We start from the raw sequence: 22,888 nt of genomic DNA, 5'->3' as shown, positions 1-22,888 counted from the left end.
ACATCAAAAGCCTCTATCAACAGAATGAAAAGATAGCCCACATATTTGCAAGCATATATCTGATAAGGGACTATATCTAGACTATATAGAGGACTTCTGTGATTCAACAACAACAGGAACAAGAAGACATTTTAAAAATAGGCAAAGGATTTGAGTAGACATTTCCCCAAAGTGGTATACAAATGATCATTAAGCACACAGAAGTATTCTCAACATCGTTAGTCATTAGGAAAATGTAAATCAAAATCACCAGGAGACACCATTTCACAGCTTTTAGGGCAGCTGTTACATTTAAAAACAACAACAAAATAATAATAATAAAATTACATGGAGAAATTGTAACCCTGTACATTGCTGATAGAAATGTAAAGTGGTATTTTATGAAAAATCACTTGGTGGCTTCTCAGAAAGCTAATCTTAGAATTACCATATGATTCAGCAATTCTACTCCTAGATATATACAAAGGATTGAAAGCCGGAACTTAAACAGGTATTTGTATGTGAGTAATTATAGCATTTTTCACAAAGGCCAAATGGTGGAAACAACCCAAGTAGCCATCCTGATGAATGGATAAACAACAAAATGTGGTTGTATACATGCAATGGAGTATTATTCAGCCATAAAAAGGAATGACATTCTGACACATGTTACAACATGTCATATGCTACAACCAGGAAAACATCGTGCTAAGCAAAAGAAGCCAGACACAGAAGGACAAATATGGTGTGATCCCACTTGTACAAAATCTCTAGAATGGGCACATTCACAGAGACAGTATATTAGAGGTTACTAGAGTCGGGGGAGAAATGAAGGGTTAATACTTAGAGGTTGTGTGGTTTCTGTTTGGCCAATGGAAAGGTTTTGAAAAGACAGTATTGGTGATTGTACAACATTCTGAATATAATTAATGCCACTGAAGTGTGCACCCCAAAATGACCTAAAATGGCAAATTTTTAATCAGGTATATTTTAATTGAAATTTTAAAAAATTAATGTGATAGACCAAAAGCCTTTGAATTATACATGTTAAATGAGTGTATTATATGTTACATGAATTGTATTTCAATAAAGCTATAAAAAGAGGGTACCTAGATATTGTTTCATTCATGTAAAGTTCAAAAATGCTAAATCAGTGTTAAAAAGTCAGGATAGTAGGAGCGCCTGGGTGGCTCAGTGGGTTGAGCCGCTGCCTTCGGCTCAGGTCATGATCTCAGGGTCCTGGGATCAAGCCCCGCATCAGGCTCTCTGCTCAGCAGGGAGCCTGCTTCCCCCTTTCTCTCTGCCTGACTCTCTGCCTGCTTGTGATCTCTCTCTCTGTCAAATAAATAAATAAAATCTTTAAAAAAAAAAAAAAGTCACTGGGCGCCTGGGTGGCTCAGTGGGTTGAGCCGCTGCCTTCGGCTCAGGTCCTGGTCTCAGGGTCCTGGGATCGAGTCCCGCGTCGGGCTGTCTGCTCAACAGGGAGCCTGCTTTTCTCTCTCTCTCTCTCTCTCTCTGCCTGCCTCTCCATCTACTTGTGATCTCTCTCTGTCAAATAAATAAATAATCCAAAAAAAAAAAGTCAGGATAGTAGTTGCCTTTGTAGATGAAGGAAGTAATTTTGGAAGGGAGTGTGAAGAAGGCTTCTAGGGTGTTGGCAATATCCTGTTTCTTGAACTGCAGGGCAATTACATGAGTTACTTTATGATGGTTTATTGAGCTGTGTAATATGTTTTGTGAACTTTTCCATATGTGTTATACTTCACAATAAAAGATGTAAAAACTAAAGAAAAAAGATAATGTGAGCAAAGAAAGGCAACATTTGCCCTAGGCTGGGGGAGCCATTTGGAAACGTAGGGAGAAGGGTATTTTTATTGTCATGATGATGGGGAAGCACTGTGGGTATTAGGTACGCAGCCACCAAGGATGGTAAACATTCTGTAATGTGCAGAGAACCTGTGCAGTGAGTTGTCTCACCCTAAATGCCAGTAGCACCTTCACAAAATGCTACATTGGAACATGTTGATAGTACGGTTTTGTTCCTGAGAGTTCATTTTAAAACTCTAGTCTTTTCTCTGGGGCCTCAGTGTATTCAGAGGAGCATCCTGGTAACTTCATAGGTAAATATGTGCCTCAGGAATGTAAGCCTGGCTCTCGTCATTCCAGCAGCTGAAAGGGGCTGAACTGAGCATCTCCTTGTTCCAGAAGCAGACTCTGCCCCATCCTTCAGTTTTCTGTCCAGCACCCTGGGGTGGAGTCTTCCTGAAGCTCCTAGGGGTAGGGGTGCCCTGGCTACACAGAGGGGGTGTCCAACTGCTTTTCAGTCACATTCCCAGCCTGTTTTCCTTTTTGTAGTTTCATGCCTACCCCCTCTTCCTCAGAGCTGGTGATTCCAATTCTTGAGCATTTCTTATGTTTGCAGAGAAGATCTGAACACATGTTTTCAGTATGCTGTTGGCAAGCACTTGAGTTTTATCTTTCTTTGCCCTGCTAAAGTCAGGTTCCACTTTTTTTTTAATCCATCATACATCATTTGTATATGGTTTTGAAGTTTCATCTGAGACAGAATTTGAACTCATCTTTCTTATCCTCCCTGTTTTGGGGGGGTGATTTCCAGAAACTCATTGTAAAGTACAAGGGTTTTACTCTGCCATCTTAAATCCAGAAGTCATGACTTTCCAGTGGTGCTTACTTATTCCAAATACAGAGATCATAATTCTTCCCTGTGGTAATTCTCAGACTCTATCCCTCATTACTTTCTGAAAGTGTGACATAAGAGATTTATATGGGATATTATCCTGGTAAATACTGTTGGGACAGTGACCTTAGGCAAGCTTGTCTGCATCTCCATTTCCTTCTCCTTGAAGATGAACAGGTAGAATGAATTGTTGTCTGAGGCTACTTCCACTTCTAATATTTCATAATTCTATAATTTAAAGCTAAGTCATTGTAGATTTAAAATACTTCAAACAATTAGTACAGTCCTCTATTCATTATACTGTGCTAGGCAATTTATAACCAGTTTGCTGGGGGTGCTGGGGCAAGGGGATGTTATTTTAAATCACTATGTCTTTAATGTGCTATCTGTAAAATAGTAGTATTTTTCTTTACTTTGAGGATTGGGGAGAGAAGTAGGTATTCATTCAAGAAGTAAACTTGACTTATTATTTATAAACTAGGTTCTGATAGTAAGACAGATAAAAGAGACAAGCCAAAACAATTAGCTTTTTCATTTACTTTTCAGCAAAACTGTCCTAACCTATATTAATAGCGTCTCGGCTCTCTCTAGTTACTAAAAGTAACAATAGGATCGTGGCAGTTTAATTACAAAGATTAATAAAATACATCTATCTCATGTCCTAAATTGTACTTCGCTTCATTTATTATACATGACAGCTTATCAACTATTGTAATGCATAAAAGCTTGTGATGATCATATACATTAAATCAGTATCCAATTATCTGTGCTAATGGAAGCGAGCAATGTCGCAGATAATCTGCAGTAATGATCTACTGTAATTAATAACCCAGAATGTTATCTACTCCTTATTAACATTAAGTCACTGAACTCTGTTCTTCCTCTCTTCACTGGGCTACTTTAGTGGTTGAAAATAATTAATCCATTTTCCATATAAGGATGTATACATATCCTTGCATACACTACTGCTCTAGTGTTTTTTAAATTTCCCAGTAGATGACATTCATGAAATAAGGCTTTCCTAAAGAAGAGAAAAGAAGTGGTTATAATAATAACTAGTGTTTATTATTTACATATATTGTGTTATTTAATCCTCACAACAACTTTACAAAGTAGGTACTATTATTATCCCCACTTTGTAGATGAGTAAACAGAGATGGAATTTTAAATAACTTACCAAGTTCACAGAATTAAAAGGTTACCAAACTAAAAATCATAATCCCAACCTTGAAGGAAATAATAAAGATACATACTTGAATATGTAAATGAGAAGGAATTAATGATTAGTGATCTCCCAGTATATATCAGGCATCATGTTAGGTCCTAGGAACACAAAGACTGTGCTTCCTTTGGGGATTTATAGTTTAATAAGATATTTCAAAACTTAATAATAATGTAGTATAGTAAATGCAGTACTAACAGATTCTAGGACATTAGAAGAGTGCCTAAAATGTCTAATCCTGTCAAGCATGGAAGAGCATAAACGAGGTTGGAATGAGCCTCCAAGTAGAAGTAATGGAGTGTGGAAAGACCAGGAATCTAGAAAATGCAGTGAATGCAGGGGACTCTGTCCTCCTGTTTGGACTTGTAGCATGAAATGTTAGGCAGGGCACCACGGAATGGAGTTGGAGAGGCAGCAAATGGCTAACAGTGGATGAACTGGATTAGGACCTTGGAGTTAACATGTGGTTAGAAGGGAGGTGATTCATTTTAAAGAGGGAAGTAATGTGATTAGATACATGATTTCTTTAGATCAAAGGGGATGGCTATGTAGGGAGTGGAGTTGAGGTTAAGTAACTTGCCCAAGTAGTAGGGCTGTGATTTAAACCCTGATTTAATCTAACTCCAAATCTGGTAGCTGTGCCATCAATTTGAGTAGGGGTGAGGCTATCTGTCTTTGAAGTCATCAGGTAAATGGAAGGAAGAGTCTAAAAAGAAAGAAGAACATTCAGTTATTTCCTGGTCTTTCATTTCTTCAAATTTTGTTTTCTTATTTTCTTAGATATTTGTAACTGTCTTTAGAAATCCTGGTCATGATTACTTATTTTAGAAAAAGACATTGGGAGATGGGGAGGAGAAGTGAGTTGGGGGATATCAGAGGGGGAGACAAACCATGAGACACTGTGGACTCTGAGAAACAAACTCCAAGGGTTTTGGAGGGAAGGGGGTAAGGGGTTGGGTGAGCCTGGTGGTGGGTATTAAGGAGGGCACGTATTGCCTGGAGCACTGGGTGAGGTACATAAACAATGAATTTTGGAGCACACACATACACACACAGATTTTTTATAAAGGAAAAGGTTATAAAATTTGGGGGGAGCAGGTATCTTATTTGGCTTTGTATTCCCCAAATTTTGTATAAATGGTCCATCTGATAAGTGTTGGTTGAATTACATAATGTGGTAGTACCCTCAAATACTGCATAATGGAATTTTAAAAAAAGGTTGAGAGCCTGTAGCTTTGCATAATAACCAGGATCACCAAAAAAAAAAAAAAGAAGAAGAAGAAGAAAAAATTTTAAGAGGCCAAAAAAGGATGAATACAATTCTTTTTTACTCTGTCTTTATCTAATTATTCACACACAAGGTCAGAAATTGCTTCATGGGTACTTAGTTTGCAAGCCTAAATTTCTAATCCTTACGGTACTAAGCCAAAGTATAAAATTATGGCAAAGATAAGATAATGTTTAAAATAGAATGCAGTTGTCTTTAGCCAAACAGGTTAAGTGGTTCACATAAAATCTAAATAAGGCGTTTGAACTAGATTGAAGGACTCTTAAATTTAAATTTTCTAATATGCATATGATAGGTAATAATGAAAGAAATTATATATATGCCATTGTCAATAATAAAGATCTAATCAAAGGTCAAAAAAGATTTGAAAAAACTTGAAAGATATAATATAGCTTTATAAAACTGATCATCACAGATTATTTCTATTTCATTTCTGATTTCATATAATTTATTTCTTTTATAGGCCTACACAAGTGAAATGGCAGCTGATGGTAGCTAGTTGTTTTAGAAGAAGTGGTAAATGCTTTAATTTTATTCATTTTATATACTTTACTTCTTTATATCTTTTAGGTAATTATCCACATAATGGTTTTCCAACTGCATATTTGTTTATTAAAACATTAGCTTTTGATTACTATATATATTGAACAATTATATGAGAAACATAGTAATTACGACATACAAAAAAAGTTAGGCTTACAAAGTGGGTCTTAATCATATAATCCATCACTGCTATTAAGAACAGAGTCATTATTTTTCAAAGTTAACATGTAATCATTTTGACAACTTTGTCTCAGAAAAATAGACATTCTGTACACATTAGTTTACATTTCCATTTTCTGTTCACCTAATTCTAAACATCGTAGTAGGCTCTGCCAAACTTTCAAAAACTGTCTCACACCAGAGGAGCTTGAAGAAGGCCCTGAACCAGAACAACTGGGGCAGTGTTTTCCGACCTGGGCCGGTTCACCCCTCCTTAGGCAACCTGGTGGTCCCCCGCTCCCGGGAGGTCACCATATTGATGCCGAACTTAGTGTGGACACCCGATCGGCATAGCGCACTACAGCCCAGAACTCCTGGGCTCAAGCGATCCTCCTGCCTCAGCCTCCCGAGTAGCTGGGACTACAGGCGCGCGCCACCGCGCCCGGCTGGGGCAGTGTTTTCTATACCAAATACCTCTAGGTATCTTTGTGTTTTCGGGAACTGGTTTTATTCCATCCTGTACTGCTACACTTGTCCTGAAGCATGGAGCAAGGCAAATTAGTAGTGTTGGACTAACCAGGAAGTGAATGATATAATTAAGACTTTCAGCAGAGATTAAGTAAGGAGATAAATGTTAATAGATTTGTAATCCCTCTTATAGAGCCAAATGATCCAGGAAAATAAATTCCTCAATCCAAGGGGAGCGCAGATGTGACAGTATTAACAGTGTTCTCATCCAGTTTTGTGGGTTTCTTTCTTTATCCCCGTGAGCTCTTTCAGAATGGCAGGAGTCCTCAAATCATTTAGATCATTGGTCTTTGCTGTTACTGTATTTCCTATGAGATCTATAACATCACTGTCCTGTATGCACATGTTATTGATATCAGAGTGAGTTCCGAGTTACCAGTGTTCATTACTGTGTCAGGCCTATGTAAAATGTACATGCATATGAGGTATTCTGAGTGATTTAAGATGGAACCTCCCTTGTGTTACTGAAGTACAGATCAGAAGAATAGAAGCTGATATTTATTGAGAGCTGCTGGATGCTGGGTACTTCCTGTCTCTGTTGCATCCAGTTCTCACCACAGCTCTTAGAGGGTCAGGATGGCTAGGCTTTGTGTATAGTAGGGCCCAGAGAGATTAATTGTTTACTGAGATTTTAGCAAAGATCGAAAATTCATTTTTTCCTATTCTTTGCTGCTATGAAGCTAAATTTATAGTATTATAAAACAAAATGCTTTCTGTAAACTTTTTAATGTTTCAATTTTTAAGTTTTTGAACTTGTCAGTTCTTCTGAAATAATCTTTAATTTTTAGAAATTGAATAGATCTTAATTTTGACACATTTTTTAAGAACTAAACTAAGTTTCTCTTTTTAAGCTTTTTGTCTTCTTCTTTTTTTTTTTTTTTTTAAGATTTTATTTATTTATTTGACAGAGAGAGAGACAGCAAGAGAGGGAACACAAGCAGAGGGAGAGGGAGAAGGATACTTCCTGATGAGCAGAGAGCTCAGGGCTTGATCCCAGGACCATGGGATCATGACCCAAGCCAAAGGCAGATGCTTAACAACTGAACCACCCCAGTCACCCCCCCCTTTTTTTTTTTTAGATTTTAATTTATTTATTTGACAGAGAACAGGAGAGCACAGGCAAGGGGAATGGGAGAGGAAGAAGCAGGTCCCCCACTGAGCAGGGAGCCCAATGTGGGGCATGATCCCAGGACCCTGGGATCATGACCTGAGCCAAAGGCAGCCACTTAACTGACTGAGCCACTCAGGTGCCCCAAAGACTAAACTAAGTTTCAGTCATCACCCTTTTACTTCTGCTCTACCCCTTTTTCAAATTTCTCTGTACATTTTCTTTCAGAAGTTATATTAATCATAGTTTATATATGCTTGTGGAAGACATGAAAGTCTTCTTATTAAACCAATAAATGGTGCCAGTGTCTTGAATTAAAATTACTACTTTGCTGAATCTTATTAAGTTTTATAATCTGCTAGTGTGGCTTTTTCTCTTTTTTTATTTATAGGTAACTACCAAAAAGCATTAGATACTTATAAGGATATTCACAGAAAATTTCCAGAAAATGTTGAATGTGAGTTTACACCTTGTAACTTTGAAGCTATAAGTTCTCACATTTTATGTCATTAAGTGTGATACCTACATTTGCTACAGTAATTGTATATATAACTACCAGCCTATAATTTGTGATACATGATTACACATATGGTTATATGATCAGAAATTTTGACTATGCAGGTACATTGTATAGAATTTAATTTTTGATGGATTTAAGTATACCACTGGGTTCTCTTTAGTAGTAAACATCTATATTTCAGGTTTTATGAAATTTGAAGAATAAATTTTGTTTTTTTTAAAGTTCATAAACTGATGTTTTATAGAAAACACATTTTTTAAAAATTATTTTTTTGTGAGAGAGAGAGGGCATGAGCAGGGGGAAGGACAGAGGGAGAGGGAAAAGCAGGCTCCCTGGGGAGCCCAATGTGGGGCTGGGTTACAGGGTCCCCAGATCATAACCTGAGCCAAAGGCAAACACCCCACCGATTGAGCCACCCAGGCACCCCAGAAAAGGCATTTTTAACTCCACTTAATATGCAACTTTCTGAGGTTGAAAAATACTTTCAGAGTTTATGAAAGTAGAACAACCATCTTGCTCATACAGATAGCAAATGAATTTTAACGTTACTTCAAGTTTAAAACATTATGTTGGTATTGGGCTTATTTCTCTTTTGTGAAATTCGCTTTGTAGAAAATACTCATTTATCCCCCATCTTGTTGCATAATGGGTTTTATGTAACTTAAAGTAATAACGTGAAGTATTACGGGAGTTCCAACAACAAAATCACAATCAAGAAAATACAAAATACCTATATTTACATGCTGCATACTCCCACTAAACTCTGTATTTGGCCCTGAATAGCTTTGCACCTAAAGGAAAGAGAAAAAATGTAATCAGTTATATAATCTTTTCTATTTATGAGGAAACAGAGTAATTCCTTGGGAAGACAAAAACATTCATTTCTAACTCTTCATTTATGTTGTGAAAGCAAAAGATATATTTGATAAGATCAATTAAAGTAGCAGCTCCTTGCTTTTGTGACATCCCCACAGCAAATAAAATGTTTGAAAGATTTCTTAATTTTGTCTTTCAGTAACAATGAACACTATAAACAATCCATTTCAGTTCAGTAAGATAAATCTTTTCCATGCCAAGTTTTCCAGTGGCCCAGCCTGATCCGGAAATGAGATGTACTGCATGTTCCTTCATTAATTTTTTTCTCCATTTGGCTTTTGTGAAAGATCAACAGCAGAGAGCTCAGAATTATGACCTTTGGTAGCATCTTAGGAGCAAGAACTTTTCTAATGCTGATTAGAAGCTGATTTGTTTTTACAGGGGTAGTTTGCAAATGCCATCAGGAAACAGGCTATCTGGGAATTACATGTAAAACTTTAAAAAGCGTACATTTCTAGCTCAACCTACAGAGATTCTCATTTAGGTTTGCAGTAGACACAGATATCTTTCATTTCCTTTTTTTTTTTTTTTAATTTTTATTTATTTGTTTGAGAGAGGGAGAGAGAGAGCACATACAAATGGAGGGGAGGGGAAGAGAGAGGGAGAACCAGACTCCCTGGTTGAGTGGCTGAGCGGCTAAACGGGGAACCTGATACAGGCCCAATCCCAGGACCCCAGATTATGATCTGAGCCGGAAGTCAGATGCTTAACCAACTGAGCCACCCAGATGCCCCTCCTATGTCTTTTTTATAAGTTTTTTTATGTGATTCTTAATCTCAGTCACCTTAGGAAACTGGTGATTCAGAGATTAAATGAGTGGTAGCAATATCTTTTGTAAAAATAAAGCAACCCAAAAGTCTGCTGGGCAGACTTCCCCACCTTGGCACCATTGACATTTAGGATGAGCTAATTCTGTATTGTGGGCAGCCATCCTACAGATTATAAAATATTTTAGCAGCATCCCTGGCCTCTACCCACCAGATGCTCCTAGCACTTCCACTCCCTCATTACAAAGACAGAAATGTCCCCAGACATTGCCAAACTGCATTGACAGAATTGCCGCTGATGAAGAACCCCCGCGGTGGCTATAGTACCTCTGCACTGGACCAATACAGGGAGAATCTGCACGCAAGTCCAAATGTCTTTCTTTATTGAGAGTTTAAGATTCACACTAAGGTGCCCCTAGCCAGCTCAGTGGGTGGAGCATGTGACTCTTGATCTCAGGGGTATGAGTTTGAGCTCTGTGTGGGTGTAGAGGTTACTTATAAATAAAATACTTTTTTAAAAAAGGATTCACTCCAAAAATTAAATGTGCCATAGGGAATGTTCAAGATGACTTCGGCCTGGATAATTTTCAAAACAAATTATACTTTGTCTACCCTAACTATAGTGATAGAAAAAAAAATTTTTGGTGTAATATCTTGTTTTGAGCAGAGTAGTTTTCTGATAAACCCAACAGGGTAATTCATTTTTAAGATATATTCTTCAGTTAGCAAAAATTGACCAGCTCTAGAGAGTTTAGATGACATACTAAATTTCAGAGACCATCTACCAAAAACAATGATTTTTATTTTACATTAAATATTCCTAAGCTACTCTTTCTAAGGATAGGTAGGTAAGAGAAATAGTTAAGTATTCTTTGTAAAATATATGTAAATTATGTTCTTATTATGAATTATTAAGATAAATGTATACATGGGCAATTTATATAGTGACATTTTAAATTATTTTGGTACCATTACTTTTACAATATGTTAGTGGTCATGAATTGCTGACTTACAAATTCTTGTGAATGCTGCAGTGTTGGTATACAGCACTGTTCAAGTACTGTGGGCATGACAGAAAGAAAACGGATGAAAAGTTCCTGCGAAGAGAAAGGCAATAAACAAATACATATGTCAGTAGTCATAAGTGGTGTAAAGGAATAATAGATAAAGACATAAAGATTATGGGAAGGCCTCTAAGTAGATGGTGTGGTCTCACCTGAGGGCAAGGCAGGTAGAGACTCTGTCCCTTTAGGTCCTCTTTCAAGGAAGACCATTTCCCTAGGGCCAGAGAATACAAACTGTAGTTAATTGTTTATTTTTTATTTTTATTTTTTTAGATTTTATTTATTTGACAGAGATCATGAGTAGGCAGAGAGGCAGGCAGAGAGGGGGAAGCAGTCTCCCTGATGAGCAGAGAGCCCGATGTGGGGCTCGATCCCAGGACTCTGGGATCATGACCTGAGCCGGAGGCAGAGGCTTTAACCCACTGAGCCACCCAGGCGCCCTGTAGTTAATTTTTAATAGAAACAAACACTGAGTATCATTCCTAGTTGTGTCCCCAAGATTGAGACTTTGATTTGTTATATTTTCAACATTGTGCATTAATATTTTTCTAAAACCTTTTTTTACAATTTAGGTCTGCGTTTCTTGGTTCGTCTCTGCACAGATATTGGATTAAAAGAAGTTCAAGAATATGCAACAAAACTCAAGAGACTGGAAAAAATGAAAGAAATAAGGGAACAGGTATCTCATATGGGCCGAAAACTGCTGTCTGTTAATTTTCAAAATGTCAGCCTTCTGTAGCTCAACTGAGTGATTCTGAGGGCTTCTCTCAATAAAATAAAGTTGAAATTTTTTTCTGCTATGGCACAAAAGGAAGAATAGCTAAAATTCTACTTTGAGGATAAAATTCTATCAAGAACCACTTCTTAATAGGAGAAAGTGCATGCATCAGAATCAACATACATGGATGATTGCTCATAGACAAATCACTGTAACTTTCCTGAACATAAAATAACTTACAGATTAATTTATGCAGTTAATTTCAATTGGAGTGTCCTGTGGCCCATGGAAGCCAAGCTAAAGACTATATGATAATAGTACTTTCTCTTTAAGCTTTTTCATTATGTAGTAGAACATGGCTCTGAGGATAATATTAATATACATGGAAGCATTTTATTTCTGTGTTTCATGCAATATGTGGAATAACCGTGTTCTTATTTTTACTTCTTTAAGAGAATAATCTCTCTTAGGTTTAAGACTGAATATTTAAAAATTTAACACGATTTTTGAGTGTCTGCCTTTCATTGAAAGAAAATATATTCTTTAAGACTAGACTTTTTCAAGAAATTAATTATCTTGGATAATTAAATCTAAAGTCCATGTTTGGATTCAAAGTATGGTTATCTTTGCTTTGAGATGTGATCTGGTTGTTTTATTCTCAGTTATTTAAGGATTATGAGCATGACATAAATTTTTACCTTAAAAATCCTGTAAAATATCAAGTTGGCATTAAAATCCCATGGTAGGGTATATAGTTTAAAACTTGCTGCAAAGACCAATTTACTACCATTAATCAGTTGCTAAATTAGGTAACCTATGTGAAAGCTTTGTCAAATTAAATGGGTATAAATCAAAATTCAGGTTATCATAATTGTCCTCATAATCACTATTAAATGTGTTTCATTAAGAAGAATCAAAAATAAGTATATATTTCAAACCAAGAACATTATTTAGATCTTAAAATTAGTTGTTATGTCAAGTTACTTAGTATAGAACCATGGAAATAGTCAAAGTCTTTAAAGCTTCCTAAGTTTAATGATCAGTAGTTTAAGTTTATACTGAACAGAAAACACACAACTAATACAAATTATGGATCATGCATAATATTCTTCTTGCAACTTACAACCTTAATCAAGAAAACTGGCATATGCATTACCATCTCTGATTTAGTAGACTTCTAGTGTTTTACATAATAAATAGCAGCCCTTCTAACTTGATAACTCCTTCTAACTCCCTCCTAAAAGCCCTTCTAACAAGGGTTGATAACTCAAGCTGTAGGAAGTCTGATTCTGAGGAGTCCCTGGGAAATGAACTTTAAGGGCAGAGACCAAATACTCCCCCTTTAAAGAGATGCAGAGTTGCTTTTGCACAATTTTTTTATTGCTTGATTTTCCCATGCTTAGTTTGAGCCATTATTTATACTGTGCTCTGGTTCTGGTCTTCGTAGTACTTCATCTTTACATAGGCTTCCTCTCTTCCTTTGTCCTCTTACCTCATCTTCTTTCCTTTATGCATTCTCTCTCTGTGGTGTTAAACTCTTTGTCTGGCTGACTGCTGTGAGCTAATATTCTCGTGGACTGTTGGATCATACTATTAAGAATAAATATGTAGGCGAGCATGGGTGGCCTCAGGTCATGATCTCAGAGTCCTGGGATCCAGCCCTGTACAGGGCTCTCTGCTCAGTGGGAAGTCTGCTTCTTGCTCTGCCCTTCACCCTTCTGTTGCTCGCTCTCTCTCTTTCTCTCAAATAAATAAAGCCTTAAAAAAAAAAGCAAATATGTAAATGTCACTGAGACTGCTTTTCCTTTCTAGTTAGTACTCAGCCTTTTGATTCCTCTTCCATCAAAATACTTATATATACATTGACTATAGTCAGTTTTTATCTGTTTATCTCATAGAACTGACATCCTTCCACTGTCTTTGCTTAAATAATTCCCTAATGACTTAATTAAGAATACTTCAGTAAACTCATACAAGTTACCATTGATGCATTTAGATTAGATCCAGTGTTTCTCTTACTTATTTACTCCAATTAACATCTTACAATGCTTGAGCTGTGCCTCTTTTGGTGATATTTTATCTCTGCCCTCATTGTAATCCATATAAAACCTAAGGTCACTTTGCTATCTTCTCTCAAATGTTAACTGGTTAATCTTTCTTTAGAATCAGAGTCACAGTTCTCACCCACAAAGCACTCTCTCTGCAGCACCCTTAAAATCAATTTCTCTATTCTTTGGTACTCCGCATTAAATCTTAAACATGTTCTTGATGTTTTCTCACTTATGTTTTGCTTATATATAGAAAGAGAAGGAGAAAAAATAGTGGAAAAGAAAGGTCCTAGGAAGAAGAGACAAAGAGAATTTTCACTATCTGAGAGCTAATTTATCTTTTAATTGTTGCATGTCCCATTTCAGTTTGTGTTTCTGAGATTGTGAGCCCATGGGGCAGAGCATTCTATTTCCTGACTTGCATAGTTCATAAACACTTTTAGTTATGAAACAAAGTATAATAAATAAACTTCTGAATTAAGGACACTCTCCTTTTCTAAATTTGAACTTAAAATGTATTGCTTTTTCTCTGTGTGTTTCTTGTTTAGAATCGGTCCTAATGCAGAAACTTAACATTTTTCTACGTAATTAGAATTTCTCCATATAATCATTGTTAATGCCTGCATAATACACTATTATACAGATATGTCTTGATTTCTTTAAGCATTTTCACACTGTTAGATAGTCACATATCTTTTTTAGAATTGGTAACTCTACAGTCAAATTTTGGTGTTTCTTGCCCAAGAAGAACATTTCTATATTGTGAACTTGAGATCATTTGTGAAATGGACCATGTAATTGAAAGCAGGGATATCACAGATAATCACATCAAACTCTTGGAAAGGAATACAAAGTTGACCGTCTGTCTTTATCCTTTCTTCTCCTCTGGAAGTACTAATAACCGTGGAAGTTTTGCCGCAGGAGGGAAAAGAAGTGAAGGTGCTGGATGAATGGTCATGAATGATGTTAGCATTCTTCATGGTTCTGGCGACAGTTTTCCCTTTAATTCCACTTGATTACATCTGCTTAACTAGACAATAATAGCAACAGCTAACATTTACTGAGTGTGTGATAGGTACAGGTACTGTTCTAAGTAAGCACTTTATGTGTTTTAACTAATTTAATAATCACAATAGTCCTATGATGTTGGGTATGGCTTTATTAATTTTTTAGTAGATGAGAAAACTGAGACCCATGATGACTAAATAACTTTCTCCAGGCAGACGCTTAGTGACTGAGCCACCCAGGCACCACTTAGCAACATTTTTTAAAGAGATGTTTTATATTTCTTCTTCACTGGACACAAACAAGTCAGCTGCAGGGCATTCTGTCAAACTTGACTATAGTCTGGAAAAGAACAAAATGGGAAGAGCAAGAAATAAAGACTGAGTAAAATGAAAAGGAGGAGAAAAATGTCAGCCAAAATACCAAAGAGGGTTAGAGAACAAAGTACACAAGATTCAGTATGGTGAAATTTGATTTTCAGAAGCAAATAGGTGTTCAGCTGGAAGGGGATTTAAAAAAAAAAAAAACTCATTCTCTGGGCACCTGGGTGCCTCAGTCAGTTAAGTATCTGACTCTTGATTTTGGCTCAGGTTATGATCTTAGGGTTGTGAGATTAAGCCCGGTATCCTGCTCTACACTGAGCATGGAGCCTGCTTAAGATTCCTTCTCACTTAAGATTTTCCCTTGAATCCTCCAATCACTCCCTCTTCTCCCCCCACCCCCTGCCCACAAGAAACAAACCAAAACAAAACCCCACATTCTCTGCCCACAGGAGAGTGGTAAAGGAAAAAGACCAGCAGGGCAGGACCATGAGTGTGAGGAGGGCACAGGTGCTGGTGTGCACACTGAATAAGCAGTCGCCTGGGTCACAGGAGTTTCCCTAAGATGAGAGTGGAGCTGAACCTTATGGGATGAGTGGGGAGCTGGGACGAAGATAAAGAAGAGTGTAGCAGACAGAGAGGGTCCAAGGAAAGAGGAAGCACCAAGCTGTGCGGGCTGCCTTTTACTCACAAAGTAGGAGGGGCAGTCCGTTTCAAAAGGTGAAAAGGGCATCTTGGTTCTTTCCACAGTTTGGTGACCGTGGCCATTGCTGCTATAAACCTTGGGATACAGATGGCCCTTCTTTTCACTACATCTGTTATCTTTGGGGTAAACAAGGTGGTGGGTATTAGGGAGGGCATGGAGCACTGGGTGTGGTGCAAAAACAATGAATACTGTTACACTGAAAAGAAATTAAAAAAAAAAAAAAAGACGAAACTCCTAAACTGGGGGAAAAAAGGTGAAAAGGACAGAATGTGGTACATTAAAAACATGCTTGCTCTGTGGGGCCTGGGGGCAGAGGCTGAGCCAGCAGTGGGGAGGCCCCTGGAGGCTGACACTGTTGTGTCCTTATGTGTTATGTGTCCAGCAGGACACGGTGTCCTGGGAGTAGGAGAAGAAGAGGAGAAGTCATTGAATCAAGCCAGGTTTTAGGTTTCTTGGTGAGTGGAGCAGAAAGACAAGTGGGTGAACAAGGAGCCTGGAGGTCCTGATGGAGATATACTTAAAGTGGTGGGGTGATAGTAGGCTGCAAATAAAGTGAGGTTTTAAGGGACTTAATTTAGGAAAAGATGGCTGAAAGCCAAAGGATTGGGAAATTCTAGATGAGAGCAAAGAATAGATGGAATGGGGTGAAGAATGTAGTGATGGTGGAAAAGTGCTCACTTTTCTAAATTGTCCTATTATAAACATACGGTTACTAAAGCAGGACGCAAGATCTCATCTCACATTTGATTTGAAAAAATTTCAAGTTACATGGGCATTTGTCTTTTTAAGTTTATTTTATAGTATTGTGTTGTAGGTGTTTTAGATAAGCTAGAAATAATCTGTGGAGAGATTAAAACAAGTTTTAAAATAAAATCTGATCATAGACATTAAAATTTTTATTTTTTTACATCATCATTTCTAGATTTTCAAAAGAGAAGGGGCAAAGGGGAGAGATGGGATTTCAAGGGAGGTTTCTTTTTTAACAGAAATAATGTGAGCATGTTTACATGTATTTAGAAGTCCTGAGTTTTAGGAGGGTATTCCATTTTACAGAAATGAGTCTTGAATTATTGAAAGGAAATTTTTTTCTTCCTAGCAGACCACTATGTCAATAACGCCCATCCATGATCTGATGATTTACAAGCATCTGGGGAGTTGTCAGGGTCAGGGTTTGTCCTTTAAATTAAATATGAAATTGAGTTTATGTCATTGAAAATCTAAATAAGATACCAACCTGTGTTTATAACTTTTAAGTCAGTTGCAGAGTAAATATTTATTAAAACTGTCTGATTCTGGTCACTGACTGCCCTGTCCATCTAAACACAGCATTAGGCGTACGAGAATCTGGCAGTATGACTTGAGGCCGATTTGGTGTCAATACAAAAAGTCTAACACATAAGCAGAACACAAAATAACTGTAAATTGTTTCAAGAAACCCAAGAATGTCACAGCTTGGAGATAGTTCTTATGTTTTAAGGGTGAGCTTGTACCTACGAAAATGGACTACTGAACAGATCTTAGGTGTTTTGTGAGATATTAGTTGCGCTTTTATTGTAGAAGTTGAATTTCAAAAGCCAGTTTATCTTTCCCTTCCCCAAAATAGTTCAAGTCCAGCCATTATAGAGTAGGACTAGCTCAAGAAATAGCCCTTCTGTGGATTCCCTTGTCTCCTGCTAGCCCCCTGGTTTAAGACCTGAACTTTCATATCGGGAGAATATTGGGTTTGTAAGCCACGTCACACTGCGTGTGTAAGTGAAAGTGCTCCCTGAGTATTTCATAAGGACTGAGGACCTGGTAGCAGGCAGGCTATGAGCACTTTATTCACACAACAGCCTGATCTTTTCTCCCATTAAGTCCACTCTTGGGTAAGGAGCAATTCGAACCCAGCTTTAAGGGGAGAAGGAGCAGTGAATCTTAAGGGCAACAGAGCAACGTTAATTTAAAATCAACATTTAATTATATTCAACTTTGAGGGTCTATCATTTATTGTTTGAAACTTGTCTTCTTGTTCTAGCGCATAAAGTCTGGCAGAGACAGCAGTGGGGGCTCCCGCAGCAGAAGAGAGGGGAGTGCCGGCAGTGGTAAGTATTTCCCATTTCCTTGAAATACTGGTTTTGACAAGTGGGTAGTACATGGGCTACTAGAAACACCTTGAATTTTTAAAAAAAAAAAAAAAATGTCCTTTGTTTGCTTGTTCTATACACAATAAAAGTCACTTAGTGTAATTAATTTTGTAAGCAGTCTGCTATGTAAATGACTGTAAATGTTAGTGGATATTACTTAACTAACCATACCTGTTTCTACTAAGTGATAATTAAATAGGTTCATGCTGCATATATGAACATGGATGTCCATACTAATGAGGTTTTACTGTATTATATTTTTTAAATTTACATTTTAAGGTAGTACCATGAGAAGTAAGATAATCTTAAAGAATACTGGCAGTCCTGAGTCTTTACACTTTTCTTGTAGAAATAGTGTGAGTCTTGGAATTAGGAGACATGGTTCATTACAGCCTTCTATCTTTGGACCAACCATGTAAATGCTGGAGGCTTTAAGTGATTTCTAAATTTGTTTGCATCTCTCAGCTCCTTGAATTTGATTGCTTGTCACACCATTATTTGATAAGAAGATTGTTAAGTTTTCCTTTTCTCTTTCTTCCTCAACAAAATCTACCTCCTCTGTCTACATCAGTGGGTAGTAAAAGTTAAACTTCATAGAAATGTGGTGGTTTGAAAGAAACTAATTGGAAAAATAAATGTGAAATTGGGACCTAGAGATACACATATATTCTCTTATATCCATACTCAGCACTCTCATGCATAAGTGACCCAAGTCCATGCTACTGCTCAACTTCATTCTTCCATCTCTTGATCTAGAAGTCAGGACAAAGACAAATGGGGACTCTTAGTTCAGGTGGGTCTTTCATTCATTCACAAACATTTATTGGGTGCATACCAGGTGCCAGATAGATACTGTGCTAAGTGCTGAGGACATGTGGATGAGTAAGACATGGTCCCTGGGTCCAGGGAAATTAACATCTAGTTGGAAAGACACAAGTTTCAGGTGCTGCTAAGACTGCTTCTGTGCTGGAAGAAATGCATGTGTGTATTCTAAATTTCCTGAGGATAGAAGCTGCAGCAGGGATAAAGATTCTTTCCTGAGTTCTAAGCTCTGCTTTGCCAGATAGGTTTAAGCAGTTACAGTCACCAGTAGCATCTAGTTCTAGCAAGACAATTTGATTCTCTAAGGAGCAGTCCAGCTTCTCCAGCTGAACCTCACAGTCCTTGCCTTTTTACCCTTGAGTCACAGGAGTCTTTACTCAGAGTTTCAGAAATTGGTAGAAGTAGCTTTCAGCTTGAGTCCCAGGAATGCCAAGAGCAGTCTGCCACAGCAGGGAGTAACCATTTACAATCTGGTCAGCCCTCCATGGTCATACTGGGTGTTGACATCTCCATAGTGTCCCCTGACCCTCAGATGTCACCTCAGTTCTGTTAACCTGGCCCCATTCCTGCTTTCATGTGTTCACATAACCCTCCGGGCTTGAACTTAACTGAGTCTTGGGTCTGAGAGATCTGTCCCAACAGTTCTGGTAAGCTGGAGAGCTACAGGCCTACAACTTGTTATCCAAAGCCTGTTGTGTCAAGTGCGTTGTGGAATTCAGCATTTTTTGAAGTTTAGAGAAGTATTATCGTGCATTAGCCATATATAATACCCATGGAGATCATCTCAGTCAAATATAACTATTACTAATTTGGCAAAATATGTTAATAATAACACATAAATGTTAACAACATTTATGATATATGATGGTTAAAATATTTATGATATATGATGGTTAACATTTAAGATAAACGATGGTTAAAATGGTGGTTAAAAATAACTTCAGGTCAGGCGCCTGGTTGGCTCAGTGGGTTGGGCCGCTGCCTTCGGCTCAGGTCATGATCTCAGGGTCCTGGGATCGAGTCCCGCATCGGGCTCTCTGCTCAGCAGGGAGCCTGCTTCCCCTCTCTCTCTCTGCCTGCCTCTCCATCTACTTGTGATATCTCTCTGTCAAATAAATACATTAAAAAAAAAAAAATCTTTAAAAAAAAAAAACAAAAAACTTCAGGTCAAGTCAGGCTTTATGCCCATGAAGTTTACCTATTGCTACCTAAAAACTTGGCTTTCATAAGCTTTTGAATTTGAAATTGTAGATGAGGGATCAGGGACCTGTATGTACCAAAAATGTCCCTAATGGGCAAGGAGTCAGCACACAAGGCTTTGTGCCTTAGTTAAAAGGAGCTTAGGTTCAACAGACCAACTTGCTGCTCCCTGTTCATCGTTGCTCTTAGGAGGCAAGCAGTTTGTGATACAAGCTTTTTGAAATTGAATGTCCTTCAAGAAATAATTATCTTGAGTCACCCCTAGGGAAATATTACGTATTTATCAGAATTATAGGACCAGGTCACCATCTTCTAAGTTTTCTATACTTCCTCTAAAAATCTTAAGTTCAGGGTAACCAACCAGTTCCTTCTAGAACAGCCCCCAATAGCCTATGTTAAGTTCTCAGAGCCTTCTCTGGTAATTCATAAGCTTGCAAAATGTAACCAGTGTTAAAGCCTAAACCTGAGCCTGAGTTACCCAGATGTCTGGAATGTTTGAAAACCTGCTTTAGAAACATCAGGGCCAGGGCATGCTCTAAGAACCTTGAATCCGTTGGTGCTGAGCCAGATCCCAGACAACACTGGTCCAGAAACTAATGTCTGCCTCTTTAGAAACATCAGAAAGATCAAAGTGTGCTTCAGAGGCCACTGAGGTGACAGATCCTTCAACATGAAGAGTGGTTCAGCTCCCGCTCCCCGCAAGATGACCTCTCTGTAATACTCCTTAAATCATGCTATGTCTCAGAACAAAATGAAATACCTCACCTGGGCCTGGGACCTCCACCTTGGTCAGGGTTAGTTCAGTGAAGAAAGGTGTGGCTGCTCCAGATCTGATACCTGAGGGCAGGGAAGGAGAGGCCTTTCTATTACAAATACACCTCCTGCTCCTGGTTTCTCTTTTTAATACATTTTCTTTTCTCTCATCCAGTCCATTTCAGCCCAACACAATCAGTTCTAGTGTACAAATAAGCTTTATTCTCACAGGAAGAAATTTTGGAGTGGAAATTCTGTGTTATTAGGGCATTTTTACAAGCTAGGCTTCATGTTGCTTGGTTCTTTTGGCACAAGTTTAAAGCATTAGCTACTTCCTTTTCAGGGTTCTTATTTGCTTTTTTTCTCCTACCATTTGCCTTTTTGTTCCTTATTTCCTGATCCCTTCAGTTACAGGGAGTCCCAGACTTCATTTCCTCCTGCAACCCAAGCTGGAATGCTTCTTTCAGTGACCTTACTGGTTCCACCCTGACACTTTTTCAAGAATCATATTTTTTGCCTTTTTTTTCTTCAGCTCTTTGCACAGGCCACAGGATAGGCTGTCCTGGCTTTGAAGTCTGAATAAACCATGCTGTGGATGCCTCTCTCGCTTTCTCTTCCCTTTCACCTCATAGGGCCCTCCCAAAGCACCCTGCAGCACACTGTGGGTGTGCCTTCCTCACCAGCAGTCTTGCTGCCACTCCACCAGTCCCAGTCACTATCTGCAGAGTGGCCACTGGCCCCCTTATTATGCCTCAGCTAGGACTTCCCAGTACAAACCCACATGCGACAGGCCCCAATCTTACCCATCATCCACTTCTACCTGTGAAACCTAGAGATGCACATTTACATCTTTATGTGAAAATACTTGACACTTCTGTCTGGATTAGATCCACAGGTCAGATAGTGGAAAGGGTTGATTTTCCAAATGCATCCAAAAGAGGCCAGCCTTAAGCTGTTAAAATAAATGCAATGCCTACAACTAGATTTTTAGAGTATTAGAGTATTGCCCAGGAGCGAGGATCATAGGGAACTTAAATATCAGAATTACTAGTTCATATAAAATGAAATCTTGAGGGCCCTTGAAAATCGTCTACTTTTTTTTTTTGTGGATCAGTCTAGTCCTACTACAGCCTTATTTTTACTTAGTTTATTTAATAAGCCTCAGCTTCTGTCCTCTTCAGTGGGTCTCCCCAATTTTAGCCTGTGGCAAAATCACCTGGAAGTCTTGTGACAACAGCCTGCTGAGCTGCTAGTCCAGCATTTTTTTAAAATTTTATTCATTTATTTGACACAGAGAGAGAAAGTGAGGTCTAGCACAAGCAGGGGGAGTGGGAAAGAGAGAAGCAGTCTTCCTGCTGAGCAGGGAGCCTGATGTGGGGCTTGATCCCAGGACCCAGGATGATGACCTGAGCCCAAGGCAGATGTTTAACTGACTGAGCCACCCAGGCACCCCTAGTCCAGCATTTATGAGCCAGTCTGGGCCACGCCCAGGAATTTGCATTTCTGACGAGGTCCCAGCTGATGCTGATGGATCTTAAATGACATATTACAAGAGTAAATGTGATATAGTGTGTATAGAAAGGTTGCTGCTACTATTACCACCAAATATAAATTCACAGTAGCAGCAGTCATCCAGCCTCTGGCCTCATGCCCTAGCTCTCTCACTCCTGAGTATATTACCCTGGGAGGTGGTGTGAGCTTGAAACTAACTTAAAATTACATGCTTGATTCATGGAAGGGGGCTCAGTGCAATGCCTGACACACACTCCAATGCTGAGTAGCTATTACTATTATTAACTTGATACAAACTGTTAAAAAGCCATAATGTTAGGTTAAGAATATTGACTATCCATTCCAGGATTTTCAGTACTTTAGTTTGTTTTTGTAGAGTTAACTTAAAATGAAATGAACATGTTTTAACTCCTTGAAGTAGAAACACATAACTCTTTTAAGACCCACATTTGGGGTTAAGATTTCAGCTGCTCAGTGCAAAAACATCAAACAATTCAGAAAAAAGTTAAGTCACACTGAAAGTCAGCTTCCACAAGGAGAGCTATATTCTGCAAGTTCCAAGTCTCCATAGTCAGCCTATGTATGGTCTACATGGATAAGCCAGGTGAGAGGAGCAATCATATTCCTGCCTAATGTGTTGCCTTGAGTTAAAAGACCAAGAAATCTGCAGAACACATCTGCTTCTCATGGGTATCTGTCCTCAAGAAACAGGAGTGCCTTCTTGTAAAGCACTTTACATCTTACATTTTATGTTTTAGCATGATGGTTGTATTTTGTGACTTGAGTGCTATGTTATGAATGTTTCATTTTAAAATTGTTTTCATTTACTCTGTGTGCTACTTAGTAGTTTGCTGCATTTTTTAGTTTTTATTATGTCTTGGTTGCGAACTTTTCCGTGACAGTGTATCTCTTAGTTTTACACTAAAATG

General features: G+C 38.1%; 1 protein-coding gene across 4 annotated transcripts in view; it reads left to right on the top strand.

Annotated features, from left to right (window-relative positions):
- The window catches only part of IFT88 (intraflagellar transport 88), a 154,540-nt gene that overhangs the window by 113,002 nt on the left and 18,650 nt on the right, over positions 1-22,888 (top strand). For 3 of the 4 annotated variants that reach the window (XM_059144860.1, XM_059144857.1, XM_059144858.1), the window contains 4 exons: positions 5,651-5,703; positions 7,917-7,982; positions 11,325-11,431; positions 17,564-17,630. In XM_059144860.1, coding sequence (XP_059000843.1) covers positions 5,651-5,703; positions 7,917-7,982; positions 11,325-11,431; positions 17,564-17,630 — 293 coding nt within the window. The remainder of the gene's footprint in view (positions 1-5,650; positions 5,704-7,916; positions 7,983-11,324; positions 11,432-17,563; positions 17,631-22,888) is intronic. The other variant, XM_059144859.1, reaches the window with a different exon arrangement.

The sequence above is a fragment of the Mustela lutreola genome, chromosome 13 (genome assembly GCF_030435805.1).
Source record: "Mustela lutreola isolate mMusLut2 chromosome 13, mMusLut2.pri, whole genome shotgun sequence".
NCBI classification, from domain to species: domain Eukaryota; kingdom Metazoa; phylum Chordata; class Mammalia; order Carnivora; family Mustelidae; genus Mustela; species Mustela lutreola.
The sequence above is the reverse complement of the archived record's forward strand: the minus strand, read 5'-3'. Positions and strand labels throughout refer to the sequence as shown.